The 25,646-nt window shown below is 36.7% G+C and overlaps 1 protein-coding gene across 15 annotated transcripts in view; it reads right to left on the bottom strand.

Moving 5' to 3' along the window:
- Nucleotides 1-25,646, bottom strand: part of DOCK3 (dedicator of cytokinesis 3) — a 603,425-nt gene that overhangs the window by 391,686 nt on the left and 186,093 nt on the right. For 14 of the 15 annotated variants that reach the window (XM_045050712.1, XM_045050713.1, XM_045050700.1 and 11 more), the window contains exon 4: nt 24,216-24,271. In XM_045050712.1, the coding sequence (XP_044906647.1) occupies nt 24,216-24,271 (56 nt within the window). Of the gene's footprint in view, nt 1-24,215; nt 24,272-25,646 lie in introns of those variants that run through there. The other variant, XM_045050709.1, reaches the window with a different exon arrangement.

Genomic DNA, 25,646 nt, shown 5'->3' with positions numbered 1-25,646 from the left:
AGAAATTAGTTAACTTCCATTTAAAAAAGAAAAAGAAGCAACACAAGCAAAAACAAATAAAACAAGAGCTAATGAATGTGCAAAAGAACCAACTAGGAATTTTACAAATGAAAAGTATATGAAAAAATGTCCACTGATGGTTGAATAGAATAATAAAATGCAATACGTATATATGGGAATATTATTCAACATTTAAAATAAATGAAATTTTGATACATGCTATAACATGCATGAGCTTCAAAAACACTATGCTAAGTAAAATAAGCCAGGCACAAAAGGACAAATATTGTGTGATTCCATTTATATGAGGAACCTAGAATAGGAGAATTCATAGAGATAGAAAGAAGAGAGGTTTCCAGGGGCTGGAGGAAGTGGGAATGGGAGTTACCTGTTTAAGAAATATAGAGTCTCTGTTTGGGATGATGAAAAATTCTACAGTTGAATACTCAAGAAGGTTGCACAACATTGTGAATATGCTTAATGCCACTGGATTGCACTCTTAAAACTAGTTAAAATGCTAAATTGTATGTTATGAATATTTTATCACAATTTTTTAAATGTCAAAAAACATTAGCAGTAGGGGGGAAAAATCTCAACAGAAAGGATACATGCTGGACAGAATTCAAAAGAAAATTAGTAGCAAGGGAGTAGTGAAGAAATCACTCTAGAATGTAGGTCAAAGCAAAAAAGTAACCCAAAGTATGAATGAGTACTCAAGAGACATGAGAGATAAGTGAAAGAATTCCAACCGACTCATAACAGGATTCCCAGCAGAAAAGAACGGCAGTGTTGCAGAAAAACTGTGATTAAACCCCAAATGTAGAGACAGAGTTGCCTTCCACTATACAACCAGAAGATAATAGACACTTGATTTCTCAGCCTTTCTATTATTATAGTACAGGCTTGTAACCTGAGCTCAACCTACCACAGACTTAGAAAGGAAAACCAATTACCCAAAGAAGAAGAGAGTAGAAAGAAATCAATTTGGTGGCAGCAACAGTCAGTTTACATTTATTTATTTTTGAGAAACAGAGTGAGACAAAGCGTGAGCAGGGGAGGGGCAGAGAGAGAAGGAGACACAGAATCTGAAGCAGGATCCAGGCTCTGAGCAAGAGGTCAGCACACAGCCTGATGTGGGGCTCAAACCCATGAACTGTGAGATCATGACCTGAGCCAAAGTCGGACGCTCAACTGAGCCACCCAGGCACCCCCAGTGACAGTTTAAAGAGGCAGCAGTCCTGTGGGAGCATTCAGTTTTAAGTTGGTGAGGGGAATGAGGAGGCAGAATTAAATATGGTAGTCAGGATGTGTCTCACTGAGATTTGAGAAAAGGCCTGAATGAAGTAACAGAGTTTTAGCCAGGGACAGTACTCCAAGCATAGGAAACAGCATGAACAAAAACCTTAAGGCAGGAGCATCCCTGATATGTTCGAATAAAAGCAAGGAAGTCACTGTACCTGAAGTAGACTCAGAAATAGGGAGAGTAGAAGGAGCAAAGCCAGGTCATATAACTTTGTAAGCCTTTATAAGAACTTGGTTTTTACTCTGAATGAAATAAAAGTCATTGGAAGATTTTATTTCTTTTAAAGTTTATTTTGAGAGAGAGAGAGCGAGTGAGTGAGCAGGGGTGAACAAGCAGTGGGGGGTGGGAAGTGCGGAGGGCACAGAGAGAAGGAGAAAGAATCCCAAGCAAGCCACATGCTGTCAGCGCGAAGCCTGACACGGGTCTCGATCCCATGAACCATGAGATCATGACCTGAGCTGAAATCAAGAGTTGGATGTTCATGAGCCACCCAGGCACCCTGCCATTGGAAGATTTTAAACACAAGTATAAAATGATTTTTTTCACATAACGCTGGCAGCTATGTTGAGAATAAACTGTAGGAGAGCATGGATAAAAGGGGGGAGAGCAGTTAGAAGGCAATGAAGTAAGATGAGCAAGAAAGCATAATCAGAGAAAGTCTATACTTTTGATTTCATGTCATGCTGTGATAAGTTAGGACATAAGCGTGTTCTTCTCTAAGTTGTCTAATACTGCACAATGCAGAAGTCTACCCCAGAGCCCTTGAGATGCTCAAATTATTGTTCTTTGGCAGCTGTCAATAATTCTTCCAGTATTTCTTACATGCGCACCATTATTGATTCCCTTCCTATTCCCTCTCTCATCTATTGATTTCAAGCCCCCAAATCCCCAATCAGCTGTGGTAATGGTAATGCCAAGGTTCCTAGAACACATGCAATAGAAATCCATACAGCTACAAGCACAGTAAGTCTGAGGTTGACTTTCAAAACAGTTTGTTAAGGGTGCTTGGGTGGTTCAGTTGTTAAGCATCTGACTTCTGCACAGGTCATGATCTCATGGTTCATGAATTCAAGACCCACATCAGTGAGCTCGATCCCCACATCGGGTGAGCTTGAGTCCCATTTCAGGTAAACATGAGCCCAATTCAGGTAAGCCTCACTTCTCTCTCTCTCTGCCCCTCCTGGGATTCCCTCTCTCTCTTCTCTTCTCTCTCTCTCTCTCTCTCTCTCTCTCTCTGCCCTTCACTCACTGTGCCCTCTATAAATAAATAAATAATTAAAACTTAAAAAAAAAAAAACAAGAAAGCAGTTTGTTAAATAGACCAACAATGAGGGGCGCCTGGGTGGCTCAGTCGGTTAAGCGTCCGACTTCAGCTCAGGTCACGATCTCGCGGTCCGTGAGTTCGAGCCCCGCGTCGGGCTCTGGGCTGATGGCTCGGAGCCTGGAGCCTGTTTCCGATTCTGTGTCTCCCTCTCTCTTTGCCCCTTCCCCGTTCATGCTCTGTCTCTCTCTGTCTCAAAAATAAATAAACGTTAAAAAAAAAAAATAGACCAACAATGAGGTCAAAGAAAAAAAAAAGACAAGTATAAAAGGGTAATTTGGACTACATAATCAAAAGGAAGAAACTTTCTTGGTACTGCTGACCTACTGATTCTCCCTTTAACTCTATCCAAAATCTATAAAGAATTTACGAAGCTCAACACCCAGAAAACAAACAATCCCATTAAGAAATGGGCAGAAGACATGAATAGACATTTTTCCAAAGAAGACATCCAGATGCCTAACAGGCACATAAAAAGATGATCAACATCACTCATCATCAGGGAAATACAAATCAAAACCACAATGAGATACCACCTCACACCTGTCAGAATGGCTAAAATTAACAACACAGGAGACAGGTGTTGGCAAGGATGTGGAGAGAGGGAAACTCTCTTGCACTGTTGGTAGGAATGCAAACTGGTACAGCCACTCTGGAAACAGTATGGAGGTTCCTCAAAAAACTAAAAATAGAACTCTCTATAATCCAGCAATTGCACTATTAGGAATTTACCCAAATGGTAAAAGAATACAGATTTGATGGGGTGCCTGAGTGGCTCAGTTGGTTAAGCATCCAACTTCGGCTCAGGTCATGATCTCATGATTCATGAGGTCATGATTCATGAGCCCCATGTCAGGCTCTGTTCTGACAAGCTCAAAGCCTGGAGCCTGCTTCAGAGTCTGTGTGTGTCTCTCTCTCTGCCTCTCCCCTGATCGCTCTCTGTCTCTCAAAAATAAACATTAAAAACCTTTAAAAAAAAGAATACAGATTCTAAGGGGTATGTGCACCCCAATGTTTATAGCAGTACTGACAATAGTCAAACAATGAAGAGAGTGCAAATGTCCATCAACTGATGAATGGATAAAGAAGATGTGGTGTGTGTGTGTGTGTGTGTGTGTGTGTGTGTTATGGAATACTACTCATCCATCAAAAAAATGAAAGCCTGCCATTTGCAACAATATGGATGGAGCTAGAATTATTAGACTAAGCAAAATAAGTCAGAGAAAGACAAATACCGTATGATTTCACTCATATGTGGAATGTTGAGAAACAAAACAGATGAACATGGGAAGGGGTAGGGAGAAGAAAGGGATACAAACCACAAGAGACTCTTAACAACAGAGAACAAACTGAGGGCTGATGGAGGGAGGTGGATGGGAGATGGGCTAAATGGGTGATGGGTATTAAGGCACTTGTAATGAGCACTGGGTGTTGTATGCTCACTGGGTGTTGTATTCAGAAATCACTGAATTCTACTTCTGAAACCAATACTGCACTCTATATTAACTAAAATATAAAAAATAAAAATAATTGAATAAAATTATTAAAAATGTTTTTAAATAAACTAAGAGTTAAATAAATCTAGCAAATGTAGAATGGATAGATGAGACAATTTAATATACTCTGTAATATCTAATTGGAAGGATCATCTGTGGTCAGAAAACCAGGGCTACAAAAAGCTGAATGCTCACTTTATTGATGTTCTGCGTAAGAGTTCACTTAGATTAATCTTCTCTTTCACTTTCAGGGCTCAAAACCAAAAACCAAACTCTAGTTTTGATCCTGATGTTTGCTGAATTACAAGGTCAGTTGAATTTATGTCTTCCCATAAATACGAAGATAAAAGGCAGGCTACTGATTAGAAAGCATGGTAGAAATAAAAGTATGACATGGGACACTTAAAAGAGCCCAAGTTCCACCCTTAATATACTTCCCTTTGCAGTAGAAAAAGGCCCTCCTTCTCTACTCATGAGGGTGTCCTTGCCTTCCTTAAAGACTTCCTTAAGACTTAAAGAGTTATCTTGCAAAGGAAGCCAATTTTCCAACACTCCTCCAAGTGTCCCATTAATTCAGTCTGTTTCCTTCCCCAGATATCCCACAATGAATGTGGTAAAAGGCATTACAGCTATTAATAAGCTTAACTCCATGGACTTTCCCTGATCATCAAGGCTGATCTGGTACAAGTGTTGAATGAGAACTGGCTAGTAGCAGTGGGTAATGCTGAGACTCTGATATAGTATCATCCTCCAAGTGGATTAGCCAACACAATTTGGCAAGTGTGCTACACTGGACTCCATTCACCATAAAAGGGATGGGATTTGGACTTACTTCCTCTGCCTCCTTTATCTCTGGAAACATGACCTTCAGTAGACTACTCAATATTTTATCTGCCATCATGTTAATGTGGGTAAAACTGAAATATGTGCAAGGACCTCACCTGAAACCAAAAGAAGTAAAATAATAGACTTGTGCCCACAGGATTAACTGACATTACTAATTACTTCATCACCCAGAACACTGGACTGTACAGAACAACAGAGAGGACTCTAAAATAATTCATCATGCTATCTTTTTAAAGACTTGGGCACTATCCACATGATGTGATAAATGCTCTGAACCAGGAACCAATATAGCTATGTTTTTCCCAAATACAGAACATGGGTCAAGAAAGAAGTAGTAATGGAAGGGACACTTCTCACTCTCAAACATAATGACTCACTTGTAAAATTTTAGGTTCCAATCTCTTGAGGATTTTTTACTCCACTGATATAGAATCCAAGTGAAATATGAATATACCAGATGAGAACATGATTCAATTACACTGAATGTGAGATTACCATGAGGCTGTTTCAGTTTTAAATTCTTCCTGCCACTGGGCACACAAGTGGGAAAAAAGAGGTGGTTTTGGTATTGGCTGTTGTGTTTAATTTTTGCCAGTCCTCAAGAAGAAACAGGTTTACTGCTATATAACAGAAGTGGGGAAACACACAGATGGAACCAAAGGGATCCACAAAGAACATCCTAATATTGTCATACTCTGTGGTAAATGTTGACGAAAAAACTATATCATCCCTTATCAAACTGAATCACCAAAGGCTCAAATACCATAGCTGAGGTGCTAAAGAAAAAAACATCATAAAATGGGTAGTAAAAAAAGGAGTTCGTTAATGAAAATTAATACCTGCAACTAGGTAGAGAAACATGTCTATATCATCTACTATGTATTGTTCCTTGCTCTATCATATATATTTATAAATTTTACTTCATTCTTATCTTCCTTGTTCCTTTCTCACCATTTTTAAAGGGTGTGGTGATGAGATTTAACTTATACTACAGTCCACAAATTACAGAAGAGCAAAATATAAACTTTATGAAGCTAAAGGAGAATATTCTAGAGATTATCAATTTGGAAACACATACTAACTATAATACCTTGTATAATATAACTAAAGTATTACAAAGAGGGAATTCCATACTCTTCAATTCTAGAATTAGAAAAGACTAAATATAATTCACAGAGTGTCCAGACTGACAAAGTTTTAAAAATTGTATAATTTTTTTATATTTACTTTTTTAAATGTTTATTTATTTTTGAGAGAGAGAGAGAGAGAGAGAGAGAGAGAGAGAGACACAGAGCGTGAGCAGGGAAGGGGCAGAGAGAAAGGGAGACACACAATTCAAAACAGGCTCCAGGCTCCAAGCTGTAACCACAGAGCTGAACGTAGGCCTCGAACTCATGAACTGTGAGATCACAACCTGATCCAAAGTTGGACACAGCCAACTGAGCCACAGAGGTGCCCCTGTTTAAGTTTTATAAAAACCAGAGGTCCAAAAAATTAGAAATTAGAAAATATTACTTATAAAAATTTAAAACATATTCATGAAATAGAAAACAATGAGAGCTAATAGGGAGGACTGGCAATGTAAATTCTTTGCTAAATCAAAACACACTTAAGAAAGGTCTAATCATGTGAAAATAAATTTTAAAAAAAGACCAAAACAATAATAGTGTAAAAGGAGGGATATAATCATAAATTGTAGCCAAGGTTTTAAAATATCTGAAGAAAAGGATAAAAACTGTATGATCCTTTCAATAGATGCAGAAAAGCATTTAAGAAAGAACAACATCCATTCATGATAAAAACCCTCAACAAAGCAGATTTAGAGGGAACATACCTCAACATAATAAAAGCCTTATATGAAAAACCACAGCTAACATCATCCCCAACAAGGAAAAATGGAAAGCTTTTCTCCTAAGGTCAGGAATAAGAGACAAAGATGTCCACTCTCACCACTTTTATTCAACATAGTACTAAAAAGCCGTAGCCACAGCAAACAACCAAAAGAAATAATGGGAATGAAATCAATAAGGAAGAAGTAAAATTTTCACTATTTGCAGATGACATCATACTATATATAGAAAACCTGAAAGATTCTACTGAAACACTGCTAGAACTGATACACAAGTTCAGTAAAGTTTAGGATACAAAATCAACGTACAGAAATTTATTGCATTTCTATGCACAAATAATGAAACAGCAGAAAGAGAAATTAAGGAATTGATCCCATTTACAATTGCACCAAAAACCATAAGATATCTAGGAATAAACCTAACAAAAGAGGTGAAATGCCTGTACTCTGAAAACTATAAAACATTATTGAAAGAAACTGAAGAGGGCACAAAGAAATGGAAAGACACTCCATGCTCATGGACTGAAAGAACAAACATTGTTAAAATGTCTACACTGCCCAAAGCTATCTACACTTCTAATGTAATCCATATCAAAATACCAACAGCATTTTTCACAGAGCTAAAATAAACAATTATAAAGTTTGTATGGAACCACAAAAGACCCTGAATAGCCAAAGCAACTTTTAAAAAGCAAAGCAAAGCAAAGCTAGAGGCAGCACAATTCCAGACTTCCAGTTATATTACAAAGCTGTAGTGATCAAAATACTTTGCTATTAGCACAAAAACAGACACACAGATCAATAGAACAGAATAGAAAACTCAAACTATATGGTCAATTAATCTTCTTCTGCCAATTTTTAATGAGATTATTTAGTTTTTTGGTGTTGACTTGTATCAATTCTTTATACATTTTGAATAATAACCCCTTATTAGATATATAATTTGCAAATATCTTCTCCCATTCAGTAGGTTGCCTTTTTGTTTTTGTTGATGGGTTTCCTTTGCTGTGCAAAATCTTTTTATATTGATGTAGTCCCAATAATTTATGTTTGCTTTTCTTTCCTTCGCCTTAAGAGATATAGCTAGAAAAATGTTGCTACAGCTGATGTCAGAGAAATTACTGCCTGTGTTCTCTTCTAGGAGTTTCATGGTTTCAGGTCTCATATTTAGGTCTTCAATCCATTTTTATTTTATTTTTGTATATGGGGTAACAAAGTGGTCTAGTTTCATTCTTCTGCATGTAGCTGTCCAGTTTTCCCAGCATCACTTATTGAAGAGATTGTCTTTTCCCCCATTGTATATTCTTGCCTCTTTGGCATAGATTAACTGACAATATAAGCGTAAGTTTATTTCTGGACTCTTCTGTTCCATTGATCATTTGTATCTACTTTTGTGCTGGTACCATATTGCTTTGATTTCTACAGCTTTGTAGTATATGTCTTGAAGTCTGGAATTATGATACCTTCAGCTTTGTTCTTCTTTCTTAAGACTGCTTTGGCCTATTCAGGGTTCCATAAAAATTTCCGTATTATTTGTTCTAGTTCTATGAAAAATAATGTTAGTGTTTTGGCTATCGTTATTTGTAATACTTTGTCTTTTCACCTTTATACTAGAGTTGAAGGTAGTTTACACACCATTACAGTATTAAAATATTCTAAACTTGACTATATACTTACCTTTACCAATGTGTTTTACACCTTCATATGTTTTCATGTTAACTAATACCCTTTTCAGCTTCAAAAACACCCTGCAGCATCGCTTATAAAATGTATCTAGTGGAGATTAACTCCCTCAGCTTTTATCTTTCTGGGAAAGTCTTTATTTCTCCTTCTTATATGAAAGATAACTTCGCCAGATAAAGTATTCTTGGTTGGCATGTTTTTTTTTTTCTTTCAGAACTATAAATACATCATCTCATTTACTCCTGGCTTGTTAGGCTTCTGCTGTGAAACTGCTGATAGCTTTATGGAGTTTCCCTTCTATGCAACTACTCTCTTTATGTTGCTACTTTCAAATTTTTCTCTTTGTTTTTAACTTTTAACAGTTTGATATAACACGTCTTGAAGAAGTCTTCTTTAGGTTGAACTGTTTAGAGAGCTTTGAGCTTCATGGACCTGGATGTCCGTATCTCTCCCCAGGTTTGGGAAGTTTTTAGCCATTACTCTAAATTAGTTTTCTACCCTAACTCTCTCTCCTCTCCTTCTGGGACTACCACAAGGCATTTACTAGTTCAAGAGGATGATTCCATAAATCCTGTAGACTGTGTTCATTCCTTTTCATTCCTTCTTTTTCTTTTTTTTTTTTTTTTCTCTTCTGGCTGGATATTTTCAAGTGACTTATTGTTGGGTACACAGATTTTTTCTTCTGTTTGACCAAGTCTGTTATTGACAATATCAATTACAGTTTTCATTTTGTTTACTGTATTCTTCAGCTCCAGAATTTGGTTCTTTTATTTTTTCAGTTCTATCTCTTTGTAGAACTTCCTTTTTTGTTCATATGTTCTTTTCCTAATTTCATTATCCATCTATGCTCTCTAGTAGCTGCTGAGCTTCCTTTAACATAATTATGTTCTTTTTTTTCTTTTTCTTTTAAGGAAAAAAAAGAAAATAATTATGTTAAATTACCTTTCAAGCAATTTATAGATCTCCATTTCTTTCAGGATAGTAAATTGAAAACTAATGTGCTTCTTTAGTGGTGTCATATTTCCTTAATTTTTCTTATTCCTTGAAGTTTTGCATTTCTGTCTTTTATTCAAAGAACTTACCTTCTCTAGTCTTTGCTGAAGGACTTCAGGAGACAAATGCCTTTACTAGTCAGTGCAAGAATAAATTATGAAGTTCTCTCAGACCTTTTCTATGTATGCTCCTGCTCCACATCTCTTACTCCTGATTTAGTGAGAATTCCTAAAGATGCCTTCTCTTGATCTCACAAAGCCAGGCCAGGTGATCCCTGGGCAAAACCCTGAAATGCTCAAGTTGTTTGTCTTCTCCTGATCCTACAAAGATTATCTGTATTTCTGCAGAATTGTGAGCCATATGCAAAGGCTTGCAAACACACTATCCATGGGCACAGGTGATACAGTGACAGGAAGAGTGGGTAAGGCATCAAGAACACTTGAGGGGTCCATGGACCAGTTGGAGGAATCTGTAGGAAGATGTTTCCACTAGCTCAGGGGCAGGCTTCTTGGTGGGAGTCTGCAAAGTGGTTAGTCAGTCAGATCTGTGACGCTTTGATGATTTCTGAGCCCTGGTTGCTGTAAGTCCCCATATCTCTTACCTGCCCCCAGCCTCTCTCAACCACTTTGCTGTGCAGATTACTTCAGTATGGTGAGAAAAAAGTGGGCCTCTGGGGCAGCATCCTACATGGCTGGAAAGCCAAGTACTCACTCACTATGCTCTCACTTTCCCCCAGTGGAAAAAGTTCAGACCAAGTGAATCTCTCTTGTCATTGAGCTGTAACACCTTTGGGGAGGGATGACATAGGTAAAGTGAAACTGTTCTTACTACTCTCTTCAATGCATCAATTCTCAGATTTCTGGCTTCAATAGTGTGCTAACATTTCTTAAGTGGAATCCCAGCAATGCAGGAATGGAAAACTTTAAGAATGTAAAGTGTAAAACTTTAAGAATGGCATCTTGAACATGATGTCCATTATGTAAGTCCTACATCCAGATTCCACAAAGGTAATCTCATTCATAGTTAGTTCTGTGAGGAGATGATGGTAGAAAACTCCTATTGCATTGTCTTGCTTACTACTCTCCAAGTCCAGACATTTTTACAATCAAATTTTATCAAATCTTTAAAGATTACTCTCTAAAAGGCAACCAACGGAATGGGAAAAGATATTTGCAAATAACATATCGGACAAAGGGCTAGTATCCAAAATCTATAAAGAGCTCACCAAACTCCACACCCGAAAAACAAATAACCCAGTGAAGAAATGGGCAGAAAACATGAATAGACACTTCTCTAAAGAAGACATCCGGATGGCCAACAGGCACATGAAAAGATGCTCAACGTCGCTCCTCATCAGGGAAATACAAATCAAAACCACACTCAGATATCCCCTCACGCCAGTCAGAGTGGCCAAAATGAACAAATCAGGAGACTATAGATACTGGAGAGGATGTGGAGAAACGGGAACCCTCTTGCACTGTTGGTGGGAATGCAAACTGGTGCAGCCACTCTGGAAAACAGTGTGGAGGTTCCTCAAAAAATTAAAAATAGACCTACCCTATGACCCAGCAACAGCACTGCTAGGAATTTACCCAAGGGACACAGGAGTACTGATGCATAGGGGCACTTGTACCCCAATGTTTATAGCAGCATTCTCAACAATAGCCAAATTACGGAAAGAGCCTAAATGCCCATCAACTGATGAATGGATAAAGAAATTGTGGTTTATATACACAATGGAGTACTACGTGGCAATAAGAAAGAATGAAATATGGCCCTTTGTAGCAACGTGGATGGAACTGGAGACTGTTGTGCAAAGTAAAATAAGCCATACAGAGAAAGACAGATACCATATGGTTTCACTCTTATGTGGATCCTGAGAAACTTAACAGGAACCCATGGGGGAGGGGAAAAAAGAAGAGGTTAGAGTGGAAGAGAGCCAAAGCATAAGAGACTCTTAAAAACTGAGAACAAACTGAGGGTTTATGGGGGGTGGGAGGGAGGGGAGAGTGGGTGATGGGTATTGAGGAGGGCACCTTTTGGGATGAGCACTGGGTGTTGAGTGGAAATTAATTTGACAATAAACTTCATATATTGAAAAAAAATAAAAAATAAAGATTACTCTCTACATTAACTTTTTCAAAGTCTAGAACTAGTGTGAAGGTTACCAGATTCATTCTATAAATTACTCTTTACACCAAAAGTAGTCAAGGATATTTCAAGAAAAGAAAATCACAGACAAATCTCATGTATACAGACAAGCAAGATGCTAAACATAATATAGGAAAATAAAATGAAATAGTGTACTAAAAATATTAAGACTATGGAGAGTGTATACTAAGATACAGCAGTTTTAGAGTAGAATTGGTGATACATCCTTAATGTTGTCTCTAAAACTTCAATGTTGGGTGGGAGGGAGGGGAAAGTGGGTGATGGGCATTAAGGAGGGCACCTGTTGGGATGAGCACTGGGTGTTGTATGGAAACCAATGTGACAATAAATTTCATATTTAAAAATTTTTTAAATAATAAATAAAATAAAATTTCAATGTTATTTCCAGAGGCCTTTTCCTACTGTCCTAAAAACATGTAGTTAAATGAATACTGATTTAATCAAATGCTTTTTTGCATATATTATATCTAATCTATTAAATCTATTGGATGCACACAACCCAACCTCTTCTATTCTGCCACTCTCTTGGTTTTTTTTAAATATATGAAATTCATTGTCAAATTGGTTTCCACTCAACACCCAGTGCTCATCCCAAAAGATGCCCTCTTCAATACCCATCACGCACCACCCCTCCCTCCCACCCCCCCATCAGCCCTCAGTTTGTTCTCAGTTTTTAAGAGTCTCTTATGCTTTGGCTCTCTTCCACTCTAACCTCTTTTTTTTCCTTCCCCTCCCCCATGGGTTCCTGTTAAGTTTCTCAGGATCCACATAAGAGTGAAACCATATGGTATCTGTCTTTCTCTGTATGGCTTATTTCCCTTAGCATCACACTCTCCAGTGCCATCCACGTTGCTACAAAGGGACATATTTCATTCTTTCTCATTGCCACGTAGTACTCCATTGTGTATATAAACCACAATTTCTTTATCCATTCATCAGTTGATGGGCATTTAGGCTCTTTCCGTAATTTGGCTATTGTTGAGAATGCTGCTATAAACATTGGGGTACAAGTGCCCCTATGCATCAGTACTCCTGTGTCCCTTGGGTAAATTCCTAGCAGTGCTATTGCTGGGTCATAGGGTAGGTCTATTTTTAATTTTTTGAGGAACTGTTTTCCAGAGTGGCTGCACCAGTTTGCATTCCCACCAACAGTGCAAGAGGGTTCCCGTTTCTCCACATCCTCTCCAGCATCTATAGTCTCCTGATTTGTTCATTTTGGCCACTCTGACTGGAGTGAGGTGATATCTGAGTGTGGTTTTGATTTGTATTTCCCTGATGAGGAGCGACGTTGAGCATCTTTTCATGTGCCTGTTGGCCATCCGGATGTCTTCTTTAGAGAAGTGTCTATTCATGTTTTCTGCCCATTTCTTCACTGGGTTGTTTTTCGGGTGTGGAGTTTGGTGAGCTCTTTATGGATTTTGGATACCAGTCCTTTGTCTGATGTCATTTACAAATATCTTTTCCCATTCCGTTGGTTGCCTTTTAGTTTTGTTGATTGTTTCCTTTGCTGTGCAGAAGCTTTTTATCTTCATGAGGTCCCAATAGTTCATTTTTGCTTTTAATTCCCTTGCCTTTGGGGATGTGTCAAGTAAAAAATTGCTGCGGCTGAGGTCAGAGAGGTCTTTTCCTGTTTTCTCCTCTAGGGTTTTGATGGTTTCCTGCCTCACATTCAGGTCCTTTATCCATTTTGAGTTTATTTTTGTGAATGGTGTAAGAAAGTGGTCTAGTTTCAACCTTCTGCATGTTGCTGTCCAATTCTCCCAGCACCATTTGTTAAAGAGACTTTTTTCCATTGGATATTCTTTCTTGCTTTGTCAAAGATTAGTTGGCCATACTTTTGTGGGTCTAGTTCTGGGGTTTCTATTCTATTCCATTGGTCTATGTGTCTGTTTTTGTGCCAATACAATGCTGTCTTGAGGATTACAACTTTGTAGTAGAGGCTAAAGTCTGGGATTGTGATGCCTCCTGCTTTGGTCTTCTTCTTCAAAATTACTTTGGCTATTTGGGGCCTTTTGTGTTTCCATATGAATTTTAGAATTGCTTGTTCTAGCTTCAAGAAGAATGCTGGTGCAATTTTGATTGGGATTTCATTGTGTGTAGATAGCTTTGGATAGTAATGACATTTTGACAATATTTATTCTTCCAACCCATGAGCACGGAATGTTTTTCCATTCCTTATATCTTCTCCAAATTCCTTCATAAGCTTTCCATAGTTTTCATCATAAAGATCTTTTACATCTTTGGTTAGATTTATTCCTAGGTATTTTATGCTTCTTGGTGCAACTGTGAATGGGATCAGTTTCTTTGTCTTTCTACTCTTCATTATTAGTGTATAAGTGCCACTCTCTTGTTAATGTGAGTCTCAAAAAGAGTAACAGATGGATAGAAAACAGTATAAAACTGCAAGAGTGGCACCCAGAAGAGACTGTCCATTAAGTAAGTTCTACATCCAGATTTAGTGAACCATTCTAGCTTCTCTCCTTTCTGAAAACTGGGACACTAGCTTTTCCTTTCCTTCTGTGAGCTACCTTAGATCCTTCCAATAATGTAAGGAAAATTGTTTTTATTTGTATTTCGAGGTTATCTAGTCTTTTTTATTAAGTATGGCTATGGATAAGAATTATGTCCTATGCCTTGCCATCAGAAAACTACTATATTAGTTATCAAATTGTTAAAGTCTCTAACTTACTCATTTACCCATCATGTTTACTAAGTGTCTGCTACATGTCAGGCACTGAGCTAAAGATGAAGACACACAGGTTGGAATAATCTAAGTACAATAGAACACTGGCACAAAGAAAGAAGTGATAAAAATTCTTTGACAGATGTCCAACCATCTATAAATTAACTTTGTTAGCATCTTGCCTATATATCCATAGGGATGTTAAATGAGACTGTCATATGCTTTGCAGAAACCAAAACACATTATATCCAATGCACTGGCATGGCTTAGTCATGGTGAATGTGTGACTCTTATCAACTACATTCTTTCTTTTTTTTTTTTTAGTTTATTTTTTTAATTTACATTCAAGTTGGTTATCACATAGTACAACAATGATTTCAGTACTAGATTCCTTAATGCCTCTTACCCATTTAGCCCATCCCCCTCCCACAACCCCTCCAGTAACCCTCTGTTTGTTCTCCATATTTAACAATCTGTTAGGTTTTGTCCTCCTTCCTGTTTTTAAATTATTTTTGCTTTCCTTCTCTTATGTTCATGTTTTGTCTCTTAAAGTCCTCATATGAGTGAAGTCATATGATATTTGTCTTCCTCAGACTGACTAATTTCGCTTAGAATAATACCCTCTTGTTCAACCACTTTCTTTCTTTCTTTCTTTCTTTCTTTCTTTCTTTCTTTCTTTCTTTCTTTCTTTCTTTTAACATTTATTTATTTTTGAGACAGAGAGAGACAGAGCATGAACGGGGGAGGGTCAGAGAGAGGGAGACACAGAATCCGAAACAGGCTCCAGGCTCTGAGCTGTCAGCACAGAGCCCGACGCGGGGCTCGAGCTCATGGACCGCGAAATCATGACCTGAGCCGAAGTCGGCCGCTTAACCAACTGAGCCGCCCAGGTGCCCCAACCACATTCTTTCTTAAATGGTGAAAAATCATCTGTTCAAACTGAAGCACGTCTCAAACATTAAACTAACTTACATACTCCTAATATTTTTAAGGTAAAATGTTACTAACAAAACAAATACTTAAATAGGGACTTAATTATCTTATTCTGAGCAAAGAGAATATGAATTTCAACTCAGAATTTAATACAGCCTTAGAGTGTGTGTATACACATACATTTCTCTCTACCTTAAGTATTTAGGAAACATTCACATACAAGTTGCAGTTTTCCCACCAGCAAGTTACTAGGCTTTGCCTATTTTCTCTAGTAGTATAAATAAGTTTTGTTACAGAATTATATGTTTTTAAAAATCAAAAATATAAAGAAGTAAAAATGAACATAATATACCAAAAGACTACTTATTCATATTCAATAAGCACTGTTGCATAACCAACTCTTGAGAAATTTTGCTCTGAGAAAACAAAGTAATGAGTTCAAGAAGTTGTAGGCTGATGAAAATTATCTAGTAAAGAGGGAAAATGGAACATTTAGAAAAAATACTGCAAAAAGGAATTTCTGTAAAAATCAGTTCTGATTTTCATCTCTAATGAAGACAGAAGTTATTTCAGTAAATATACAAACAAAAATAAAAGTTCCAGAGAAAAGAAATGTTATACATTAGTACTTAAATTGATGCTGTTCTCATGTGTTCCTTACAGCACACATGTATTTTCCTATATGCAATCTCCCACACACACTCAACCCACTTTGAAACCACACTCATTAAACCAGAGTAAAGAGGTAAATCCAAAAAATAATATGAACATGAATAATTCCTTAAGCAGAACATAAGAGGAGTATGTCATCGGCCTACCTGTAATACCTTGTGCCTCCCTCCTAAAATAAATTTAAGAATCTAGGGTCAAATTTATAAGCTTCTTTTCAAGTAAACTATTTTTCAAGTAAACTAAAGTTTGGTTAGTAATCAGTAAAACTGACAACTCCTAAAACTACGGAAGTTGGCTATTCCTAATTTAAATCATGCCACTAACTTCCCACAATTTAAAATAAAAAATATTTGTGTTTCACAATGTAATGATGTTATATAAATGTGCCAAAGTGTCTCTTGTATACTGGGCCCTGTATTATTTACTTCTTCACAGCAAGAGAGCACCATTAGCTCACAGCCCACCAGTGCCAAAATTTTACATCCAACTGCTTCTAATATAACCCAAATAAGCATATTTTTAGCCATTTAGAGCCTGTCATTTTACATTAATAAAGCTGCACTCAATAACTGCTATTCACAGTTTAGACCCACCCTGGACTATAAAAGATCATAAGCTGCTGCTATTCTATGGTGCTCTTTGACCCAGAGATTTCCCATCATGCAGCTAAGTAACATAATCTAGATACATAAGTCCCTTCTCTCCCAGGGGTTCCTGTGCCCTCTTCCTGTTATAGGTATGGCCCTGCGCTGCCGGGAGGTCTCCAGCTGTTAGGGACTTATCTTTACAACCCGTCAAAGTTCTGCCTAAATAAAGCTCATAGTATGTTCCTTCCATCTTGTAGCCATATCTTTTTTCTTATCAGCCCTAAAATCTTCAAATTTACTACAAATTTACTATCTTCAAATATACAAATGTATATTTTTTTCAGTGAAACTTTACAAAAACTGGTGGATCATTTTAAGAATGAGAAAAGCCAGATGTGAAGAAAAACTTTAAAAGCTAACTGAAAACTATGTAAATTTTAAAAGTCCCCACAAGAAAATTTCCATAGCCTATTCAAGTAATTTCATTCCCTGTCAACCAAATAAAAAACAAAAACAAGGGGCGCCTGGGTGGCACAGTCGGTTAAGCGTCCGACTTCAGCCAGGTCACGATCTCGCGGTCCGTGGGTTCGAGCCCCGCGTCGGGCTCTGGGCTGATGGCTCGGAGCCTGGAGACTGTTTCCGATTCTGTGTCTCCCTCTCTCTCTGCCCCTCCCCGTTCATGCTCTGGCTCTCTCTGTCCCAAAAATAAATAAACGTTGAAAAAAAAAAATTTTTTTTTAAAAAATAAAAAAAACAAAACAAAACAAAAGCACTTCAGCACAAATGGTACAAGTTTTCCAAGAAGCAGATGATATATCCTAAGAAGCATTGAGAGCACAGGGTCATCTTTTCCACAGGTATGACAGGATACAATGAAGAAGGCACATGATAGAAACACAATGCATGTTCACTGATTGAGGCCTTTGTTCTCGGCTACTATTTACTAAGGTAGAGCCCCAAGCCCTGGTCTTGCTAATCATATCATGTGCTGGGAGGACCTGCAAGAGAAATATGATCGTTTTAATCCACAACACCACCTATGTAGTATTGCAATCTAAAATGCTTACGCTGAGTCTAACCAGGAAAAAACATTTATTTATTTGTTTATTCATTTATTTAATATGAAATTTATTGTCAAATTGGTTTCCATACAACAACCAGTGCTCCTCCCAACACGTGCACTCCTCAATGCCCATCACCCACTTAGGAAAAAACATTTAGGCAAATACAAACTGAGGGACATTTTGCAAAACAACTGACCTGGGCATTTCTATGGTGCTCTTTGACCCAGAGATTTTATGTAAACATCATAAAAGGAAAAAAGAACACACTTATCAAAAATAGAATGGACCCAAATAAATAAATCACGTGTGAGAGAGGAGAAATCACAACCAACACCAGATAAATACAAACAATTATGAGAATATTATGAAAAATTATATGTCAACAAACCAGAAAATCTGGAAGAAATGGATATAAAATCCTAGAAACGTATAAACTACCAAAACTGAAACAAGAAGAAATAGAAAACTTGAACATATTGATATCTAGAAAAAAAAACTGAATCAGTAATCAAACATCTCCAAACAAAGTCCAGGGCCAGATGACTTCACAGAGGGATTCTACCAAACATTTAAAGACGAGTTAATACCTATTCCTCTCAAACTGTTCCAAAAAATACAAATGGAAGGAAAACTTCCAAACTCATTCCATGAGGCCAGCATTACCAATTCCAAACCAGATAAAGACAACACTGAAAAAGAGACTTTTTGCAACAAAATATTAGCAAACTGAATCCAACAGTACATTAAAAGAACCATTCACCATGATCAAGTGGGATTTACTCCTGGTTTGCCAGGGTGGTTCAATATTCGCAAATCAAGCAGCTTGATACAAATTGAGCATGATACACTGTGCATGGAGTCTGAAGATTGTCTCCATCTCTATCTCCCTCTCTCCCTCCCTCTTTCTCTCTCCCTCTCTCTTTCTCCCTCTGTCCCTCTCCCCTGCTAATGTTCTCTAACATAACATAACATAACATAACATAACATAACATAACATAACATAACATGAAATAAAACAGATAAGAACCATACGATCCTCTCAAGATGCAGAAAAAGCACTTGACAAAGTACAACATCCATTCATGATAAAGACCCTCAACAAAGTAGGTTTAGCGGGAACATACCTCAACATAATAAAGTCCATATATGAAAAACCCACAGCTAATATCATCTTCAACGGGGAAAAACTGAAAGCTTTTCCTCTAGGGTCAGGAACAAGACAGGGATGTCCATTCTCACCACTGTTATTTAACACAGTACTGGAAGTCCTAGCCTCAGCAATCAGACAACAAAAAGAAATAATAGGCATCCAAATTGGCAAAGAAGTCAAACTTTCACTATGTGTAGATGACATGATACTCTATATAGAAAACTCAAAAGACACCACCAAAAAACTGCTGGAACTGATACACAAATTCAGTAAAATCTCAGTATACAAAATGAATATACAGAAATCTGTCTCATTTCTATACACCGATTATGAAGATTTAAATTTTTTTTCATTCAGTATAGTTGACACAGAATGTTACATTAGTTTCAGGTGAACTACATAGTAATTCAATTTCTCTATGTATTACACTATGCTCACCACAAGTGTAGCTATCATCTGTCACCAAACAACACTATTACAAAAGCATTGACTGTATTCTTTATGCTGTACCTTTCCCCCCCATGACTTATTTATCTCATAACTGAAAGCCTGAAAATACTTAATTTTTTGACTCCTAGACCATACCCCCACCAAAAAAAGCAATCAAACAAAAACGGCTATAAAAAGGACATTCTTGGGAAAATTAGGGATATTTGAATATGAACTAGATATATTATAGTACTAGTATCAATGGTAAATTTCTTGAGTGTAATAATTATATTGTGATCATGTTAAAGAATGTCCTTTTTCTTAGAAGACACATACTCAAATATTTAACAGTAAAGTATTAGAATGTCTAAAACTTACTCTCATGTTAAAAGCAAGGCTGGGGAGAGAACATGAGCTTAATATGGCAAAATGCTCGTAACTACTAAATTCAGGGGAAAGGATATAGGTGTTATTTATATTATTCTTGTAATCTGTGTAGAGATTTGAAATTTTTCAAAATAAAAAATTAGGTAAGAAGAGTCTGATGATTTTTAAAAAAGGATTACATAGAAGAATTTATCCCAAAACCAAATTATGTTGCCATCTGCCCTTCAGTTATGGTTATAAGAGTCTTAAGTCTTTGGCTCATGACTCTTTCCTGTATTCTACTTCCTCTTCTTTCATTCTCTCTAAAATTTCTTCTTATTGGGTTTTCATTCTTACTAGTCTACCCCAACCGCTCCTAACTAGATCTTCAATCTTACTCAACAACACCAGACATATTTGATTAGTCCATCCTCTAAATACTTTCTTTGCTTGGTCTCCAAGACACTACTGTTTCATTTCTCTACGTGCCTCACTGGCCACAACTTTTTAGATTCTTCTGATTCTCTTCTTCACTTTATCTGTAAACATTACAGTTCCCCGGTATTCTGTCTTCGCCTCACTTCTCCATCTACAGAAATTCCTTTACTGTTCTCATCCAGCCCCGTAGTTTAAAATACCATTTGAATGCTGATGACTTCCAAATCTATGTTTGAAGCGCCAAACTCCTCAGAACTCCACATTCATGGTCAACTGCTTACCTAATATCTCCACTTGAGTCTAAGAGTCATTTTAAACTTAACATGTCCAAAATTGAATCCTTTGATTTCCTCCCCAAAATATATCCCTTCCCAAGCTTCCACATTTCTGTGAATGGCAACCACATCTCCAGAGTTATTAAGACAAAAAACCCTGAAGTCATCTTCAATTCCTTTTTTGTCTACTCTACATGCTCAACAAATACTGTCAGCTCTAACTTCAAAATATATGGCACCTTACCACTTCTCATCACACCAGGGAACATGTGTATCCAAGCTATCATTCTGTCTTCCATGGACCTCTATAGTATTCTACCAAGTCTCCTTGCTTCTGACCTTTCCCCACTATAGTTCTAGTTTCAACAAAGCAGCCCAGAATAACACTTTTAAAATTAAAAATATGTCCCTTCTCTTTCTGAAAGTTTTTAGTGACTTCCAGGATCATTCAATAAAAGATAACACCCCTGACATAGCCTACAAGGCCCTACAATATTTATTCCTTTGCTGCCACTCTGGACTCATCTCCTTTTACTGACGTCACCTTCACACACTGTAGTGAAACTGTCTACCTTACTCTACCTGAACAAAAAAGGCACATTTTGCACATAAAGGATTAGAGTAGAGATAAAGCTCATGGATTAAGGGCTTGGAATAGGAGCCAGAGAAGAATGATGAAGGGAGGCCCAAGAGGAAGAATGGAACAAGAATAGCCATAGAAATTAAGGAAGAAAAAGGATACCAAAAAGAGATATATCATCAATGTAATATTTATAAGAGTGGGGGAGAAAAAATGATAAAGGAGAATTAACTCATAACAGGGAACAGAGTAAAAATACCATGTATTAAAAAAATGGGAAATCACATTAACATATTATACTGGCTATTTCTGAATGACAGTATTCTTCTAACATCCCTTGTTTTCAGATGTTTACGCTTTGTTATGGCTAGACTATCTCACTTTTGCCCTATATATCTTTAGTTTGGTCCTTTATCCAAGGGCATAGCCCTTATTTACAGGGTATGTTCCTTTAGCAATCTCAACAAAAAGTCCAAAATACTTTCCCAAGGCCCCTATAACTTGCCAGTCCTTGAACTCTAATATTTTTGTCACCAATATTAAGTGGCTGGTGAAGTCTATTCAGTTTGCTAGCTGTACTCTCTAAGATTCTTCAACTCTTACATAGCTCAAAAGAAGCTAGAACTAACTCAATTACTTAAGGGGAATTTGCAAACAGATTAAGACCCTAATTCTCTGAGGTTCTCTTCTCTCCAGGTTTTAACCTCTTACTTTCCAATCTCCCTGAGAGTTCCAAACTCCAGCCTGTTTCCTCATCCCTGAAAGACTACCACTTTCTGTTTGGAATCTGCTCCACCAGTTGACAGCAAACTGAAAAATTCTCTGTGGAAAAAAAGCCAAAATAAACATGAACTCTTCCTGTATTAATCCCTTCCTTCAAGGATCAAAATTCCCCAAGATCCTCCAAAATTTTAAAGAGAGAAAGAGAGAGACCGACAGAAAGAGAGAGACCAAGAAACAGACACTTAACTATAGAGAATTAACTGATGGTTACCTGAGGGGAGGTGGATGCGGGGAGGGGTCAAATAGGTGACGGGGATTAAGGAGGGCACTTGTGATGAATCACTACATTCTACACCTGCAACTAATATTACACTATATGTTAACTAACTGGAATTTAAATAAAAACGGGGGAAAAAAGATCCTCCCTACATTGATTGCATTTCAGTACCTAAAGACAATTTTTTAATACTTTCTTCAGATTTCAGAAATATTATTTAGGACCATCAAACTGTGGGAGGTTTGACTACTGAATTGATTCTACGTAGCTTTCTAAAATTTACATCAAAAAAACGATTTCTCTGCTTCCTTAGAGAAAGTGTGCTTCCAACAAATATGGCTGCTCTGACTCCTAAAAACTGAGAACAAACTGAGGGTTTATGGGGGGTGGGAGGAAGGGGTGGGTGGGTGATGGGTACTGAGGGCACCTGTTGGGATGAGCACTGGGTGTTGTATGGAAACCAATTTGACAATAAATTTCATAATAAAAAAATTTTAAAAAAGAAATCAAACCAATTCTCTTACACATTAAAAAAAAAGAAAAACAAATATGGCTGCTCTGTATAATTATTTAAGCCATATCTCCTTTGCCTTCCAGAAACAAACTGAATCGAGGTAGAGATTTTTCTGCTAACAAAGTGGTCCTTAATTTCCTTTACAACTATTATAAACAGGGAACATTGCTCTTGGATTTAAGATGAGTCCCTGGTTATCAATCAGGAAGTGTATTATTTTGCTAGCATTTTCTGAGGTACTCTATTTCTAGATCCCTAAACATTCTATCTCCTTGTCTCATCTCACTTCCATGCAGTTTCTGTCAATTTCAGCTCTTATCAGTCTTATTACTGAACTAAGTGTTATAAATCAGGGGCATTATTTTTGAATTTTGTATTTTTGCATTATATTTTGCATTTTGAGGTGAGCTATTCACATTCAGAAATTATTATTCACATTATTAGTACTTTCAGAAATATATGCCTTCCTGGTCCAGGTCTAGACACTCTCTCTTCCTTTTTCCACACAACTTCTATACAGTCTTGATGATTTTGGCAATCCTTTCCTATAAATTTGAGATAGACTATTTGTTGCAAATGTTCACTAAAAGAGGATTTTCAAGTTTCCTTTCTCTATATCCGTTTGTCTTTGATATTTTATAAAAGAAGAAGGAGAATACAAGAAAGGTATGCTGATCATGCATTCATATCAGAATCTTCTTACAGGCTTACTATTCCTCAATAACAAATTTTATCTTAGAATGCATACCAGTCACCTAATAATACCTCTCATCTCTTAATCCACCCTTCTAGGCACTGACTCTGAGGCTGGGATTTGCCAACTTTGCCTCACAAGCTCCTCTGTCTACTGGGGGCACCTGAAAGATACTGGGGAAAAGGAGATAAGAAGAAGTGTTTCTTGCTGTTCCTATACACAGTTCCTAACCGGAGAAAATAGGTCCCAGCCTCCAGTTGTTATTGGCATTCCCAGAAAGAGCCTCACTGCCCTTCTTCATATATACCAGCAACAGCCATGTGATGTTCTTACTCCTCAGATGTTTGAGCTCCAGTATCTCAAGACCCATCTTCTCAGATCCTGAGTTCTAGTATCCCCAGCCCATTATCTTTTGTATCCCCAGCCTACAGAGTATAGACTTCTTTCTGTAGTTATTATTTTTGGTTACATCAGTATTTCCTCTTTTTTTTCATTTTCAAACATGTATGTAAACAATAACCCATATTAAATTCTACCTTGTAAAGCGACTCATAAGTTCTTGTTTCCTGATTAAGCCCTAACTAAACTCTGATGCTTACTCAACCTCTGTTCAAAAACATTATTTCTAGTACCAAAAGCTATCACACTTATATAGTACCTTAAATTTTATATTTTAAAATGATAAATTCTGGAAAATAAAATCATAATTTTATAATAACACATATTTATTACTTTTAAAATTAGAGCATGACAGTAAAGAATTTCTAAAAGTCACTCACAATGTGAATGTGCAAAAACAACAAATGTTAACACTTTGATGTATTTACATCTTGCTCTCTTCTATTCAGAGATTGTACTTGTTATCCTATCAGAACCTATTCTCAAAGTAATAAATTATTAAAAACATACTGCATGCATTATGTTTTTAGAAAATTCACAACCCAGGTTACCTTTCAGGTACAGAAGAAAAGATATTAAAGTTGTCAGTATTTTAAGAAATAGTTATATTCTCAGAATTATATATTATATTATACATGATAAAGCAAACTTATTTTTGGCAGGAAAACATGTTAATAGCACATTTTATACTACAAACCAAAATGAAAAAAAGCCTTCATCCACAATCTATAAAAATTATGAATAAATTTAGTAAGGCCAACTACTCACCCCCTATTACTGACAATTGCCTTTTTCAAGTGAATATAATTTACAGGAAAGATACCCTGTAAAAGAGAAAAGATTTCCCATTAGAAAAAGCAATTTCTGATTAACATCACATATATACTAAAATAGCAGCCAGATTTCAGCATGGAAATCAACAATACAGTAGAACTCTTAATGTAGCAACCACTTTGCATATTAAGAATGCAAAATTGCACAAACTATACACATTAGATAGGAATTTCATTGTCATTTGCACTCAGAGTCTATCTTCAGGTGAAAACTGTGATCTTAAGCAACAACCAAAAAGATTATTTTAAGTTACAGATTGGAAATATTCCACCTAATCACTCTCAGGATATAGACTTATATACAAAGCTTGGCATGTATCTACAAAACTATCCCCTAACCAACAACTTATACATTACCCAGCTCTGAGCTAGAGAAACAATTCTCGGACTCTGACAAACATTTATATTCACCAGAATGAACCAATTTGGAAGTTTCCATAAATATTTCTCTTTTTATTCTTTCTAAATAGTTTCCATTTTGATATTTGCCATAATTTGATTTCAATTCCTAAGGTACAAAAAGATGTATTGTTTAAAAAAAAATGAAGTTTTGCAATCAGTGTTTCGTTATTTTTCCCTGATGTATGAAACCCTTCAAATACAACACAAATGGTCTCAATTCTTTTATATATACTCTTTGGCCCACATCACTACCAAAAATAAATCTATACCACACAAGGCCATCAGCAACTAGACTCCAGTAATTCATTTTATAGTTTTCAGTATACAGATATTTCACCTCCTTGGTTAAATTTATTCCTAACCATCTGCTTGTTTTCAATCCTATTTTGAATAGCACTGTTGCCTGTATTTCTTTTTCAAATATTTCATTGTTAGAGAGTAAGAAACACAACTAAATTCTGTGTGTTAATTTTATATCCTGCAATTTTACTGAATTTGCTGATTAGTTTCAGCAGGTTTTTGGTGGAGTCTTTAGGATTTTCTACATATATCAAATCATCTGCAAACAAATACAATTTTACTTCTTCCTTTCTGATTTAGATGCCTTCTGTTTCCTTTTCTCACCTGACTGCTCTGGCTAGGACTTCCAGTACTATGTTGGACAGGAGTGGTGAAAATGAGGATTCTTGTCTTGTTTCTCATCTTAGAGGAAAAACTTTCATTTCAAACCCATTTACCATTGAGTATGACATCAGCTGTGGGTTTGTCATATGATGGCCTTTTTTATGTTGAGATATGTTCCTTCTAAACCCACTTTTCTGAGAATTCTATTCATGAAAGGATTTTGTATTTTGTCAAAATGGTTTTTCTGCACCTACTGAAATGATTACATGATTTTTATCTTTCATTCTATCAATGAGGTGTATCACATTAATTAGTTTGATAATGTTGAACCATCCTTTCA

The sequence above is a fragment of the Felis catus genome, chromosome A2, assembly GCF_018350175.1.
Source record: "Felis catus isolate Fca126 chromosome A2, F.catus_Fca126_mat1.0, whole genome shotgun sequence".
Lineage (NCBI taxonomy): Eukaryota > Metazoa > Chordata > Mammalia > Carnivora > Felidae > Felis > Felis catus.
The sequence above is the reverse complement of the archived record's forward strand: the minus strand, read 5'-3'. Positions and strand labels throughout refer to the sequence as shown.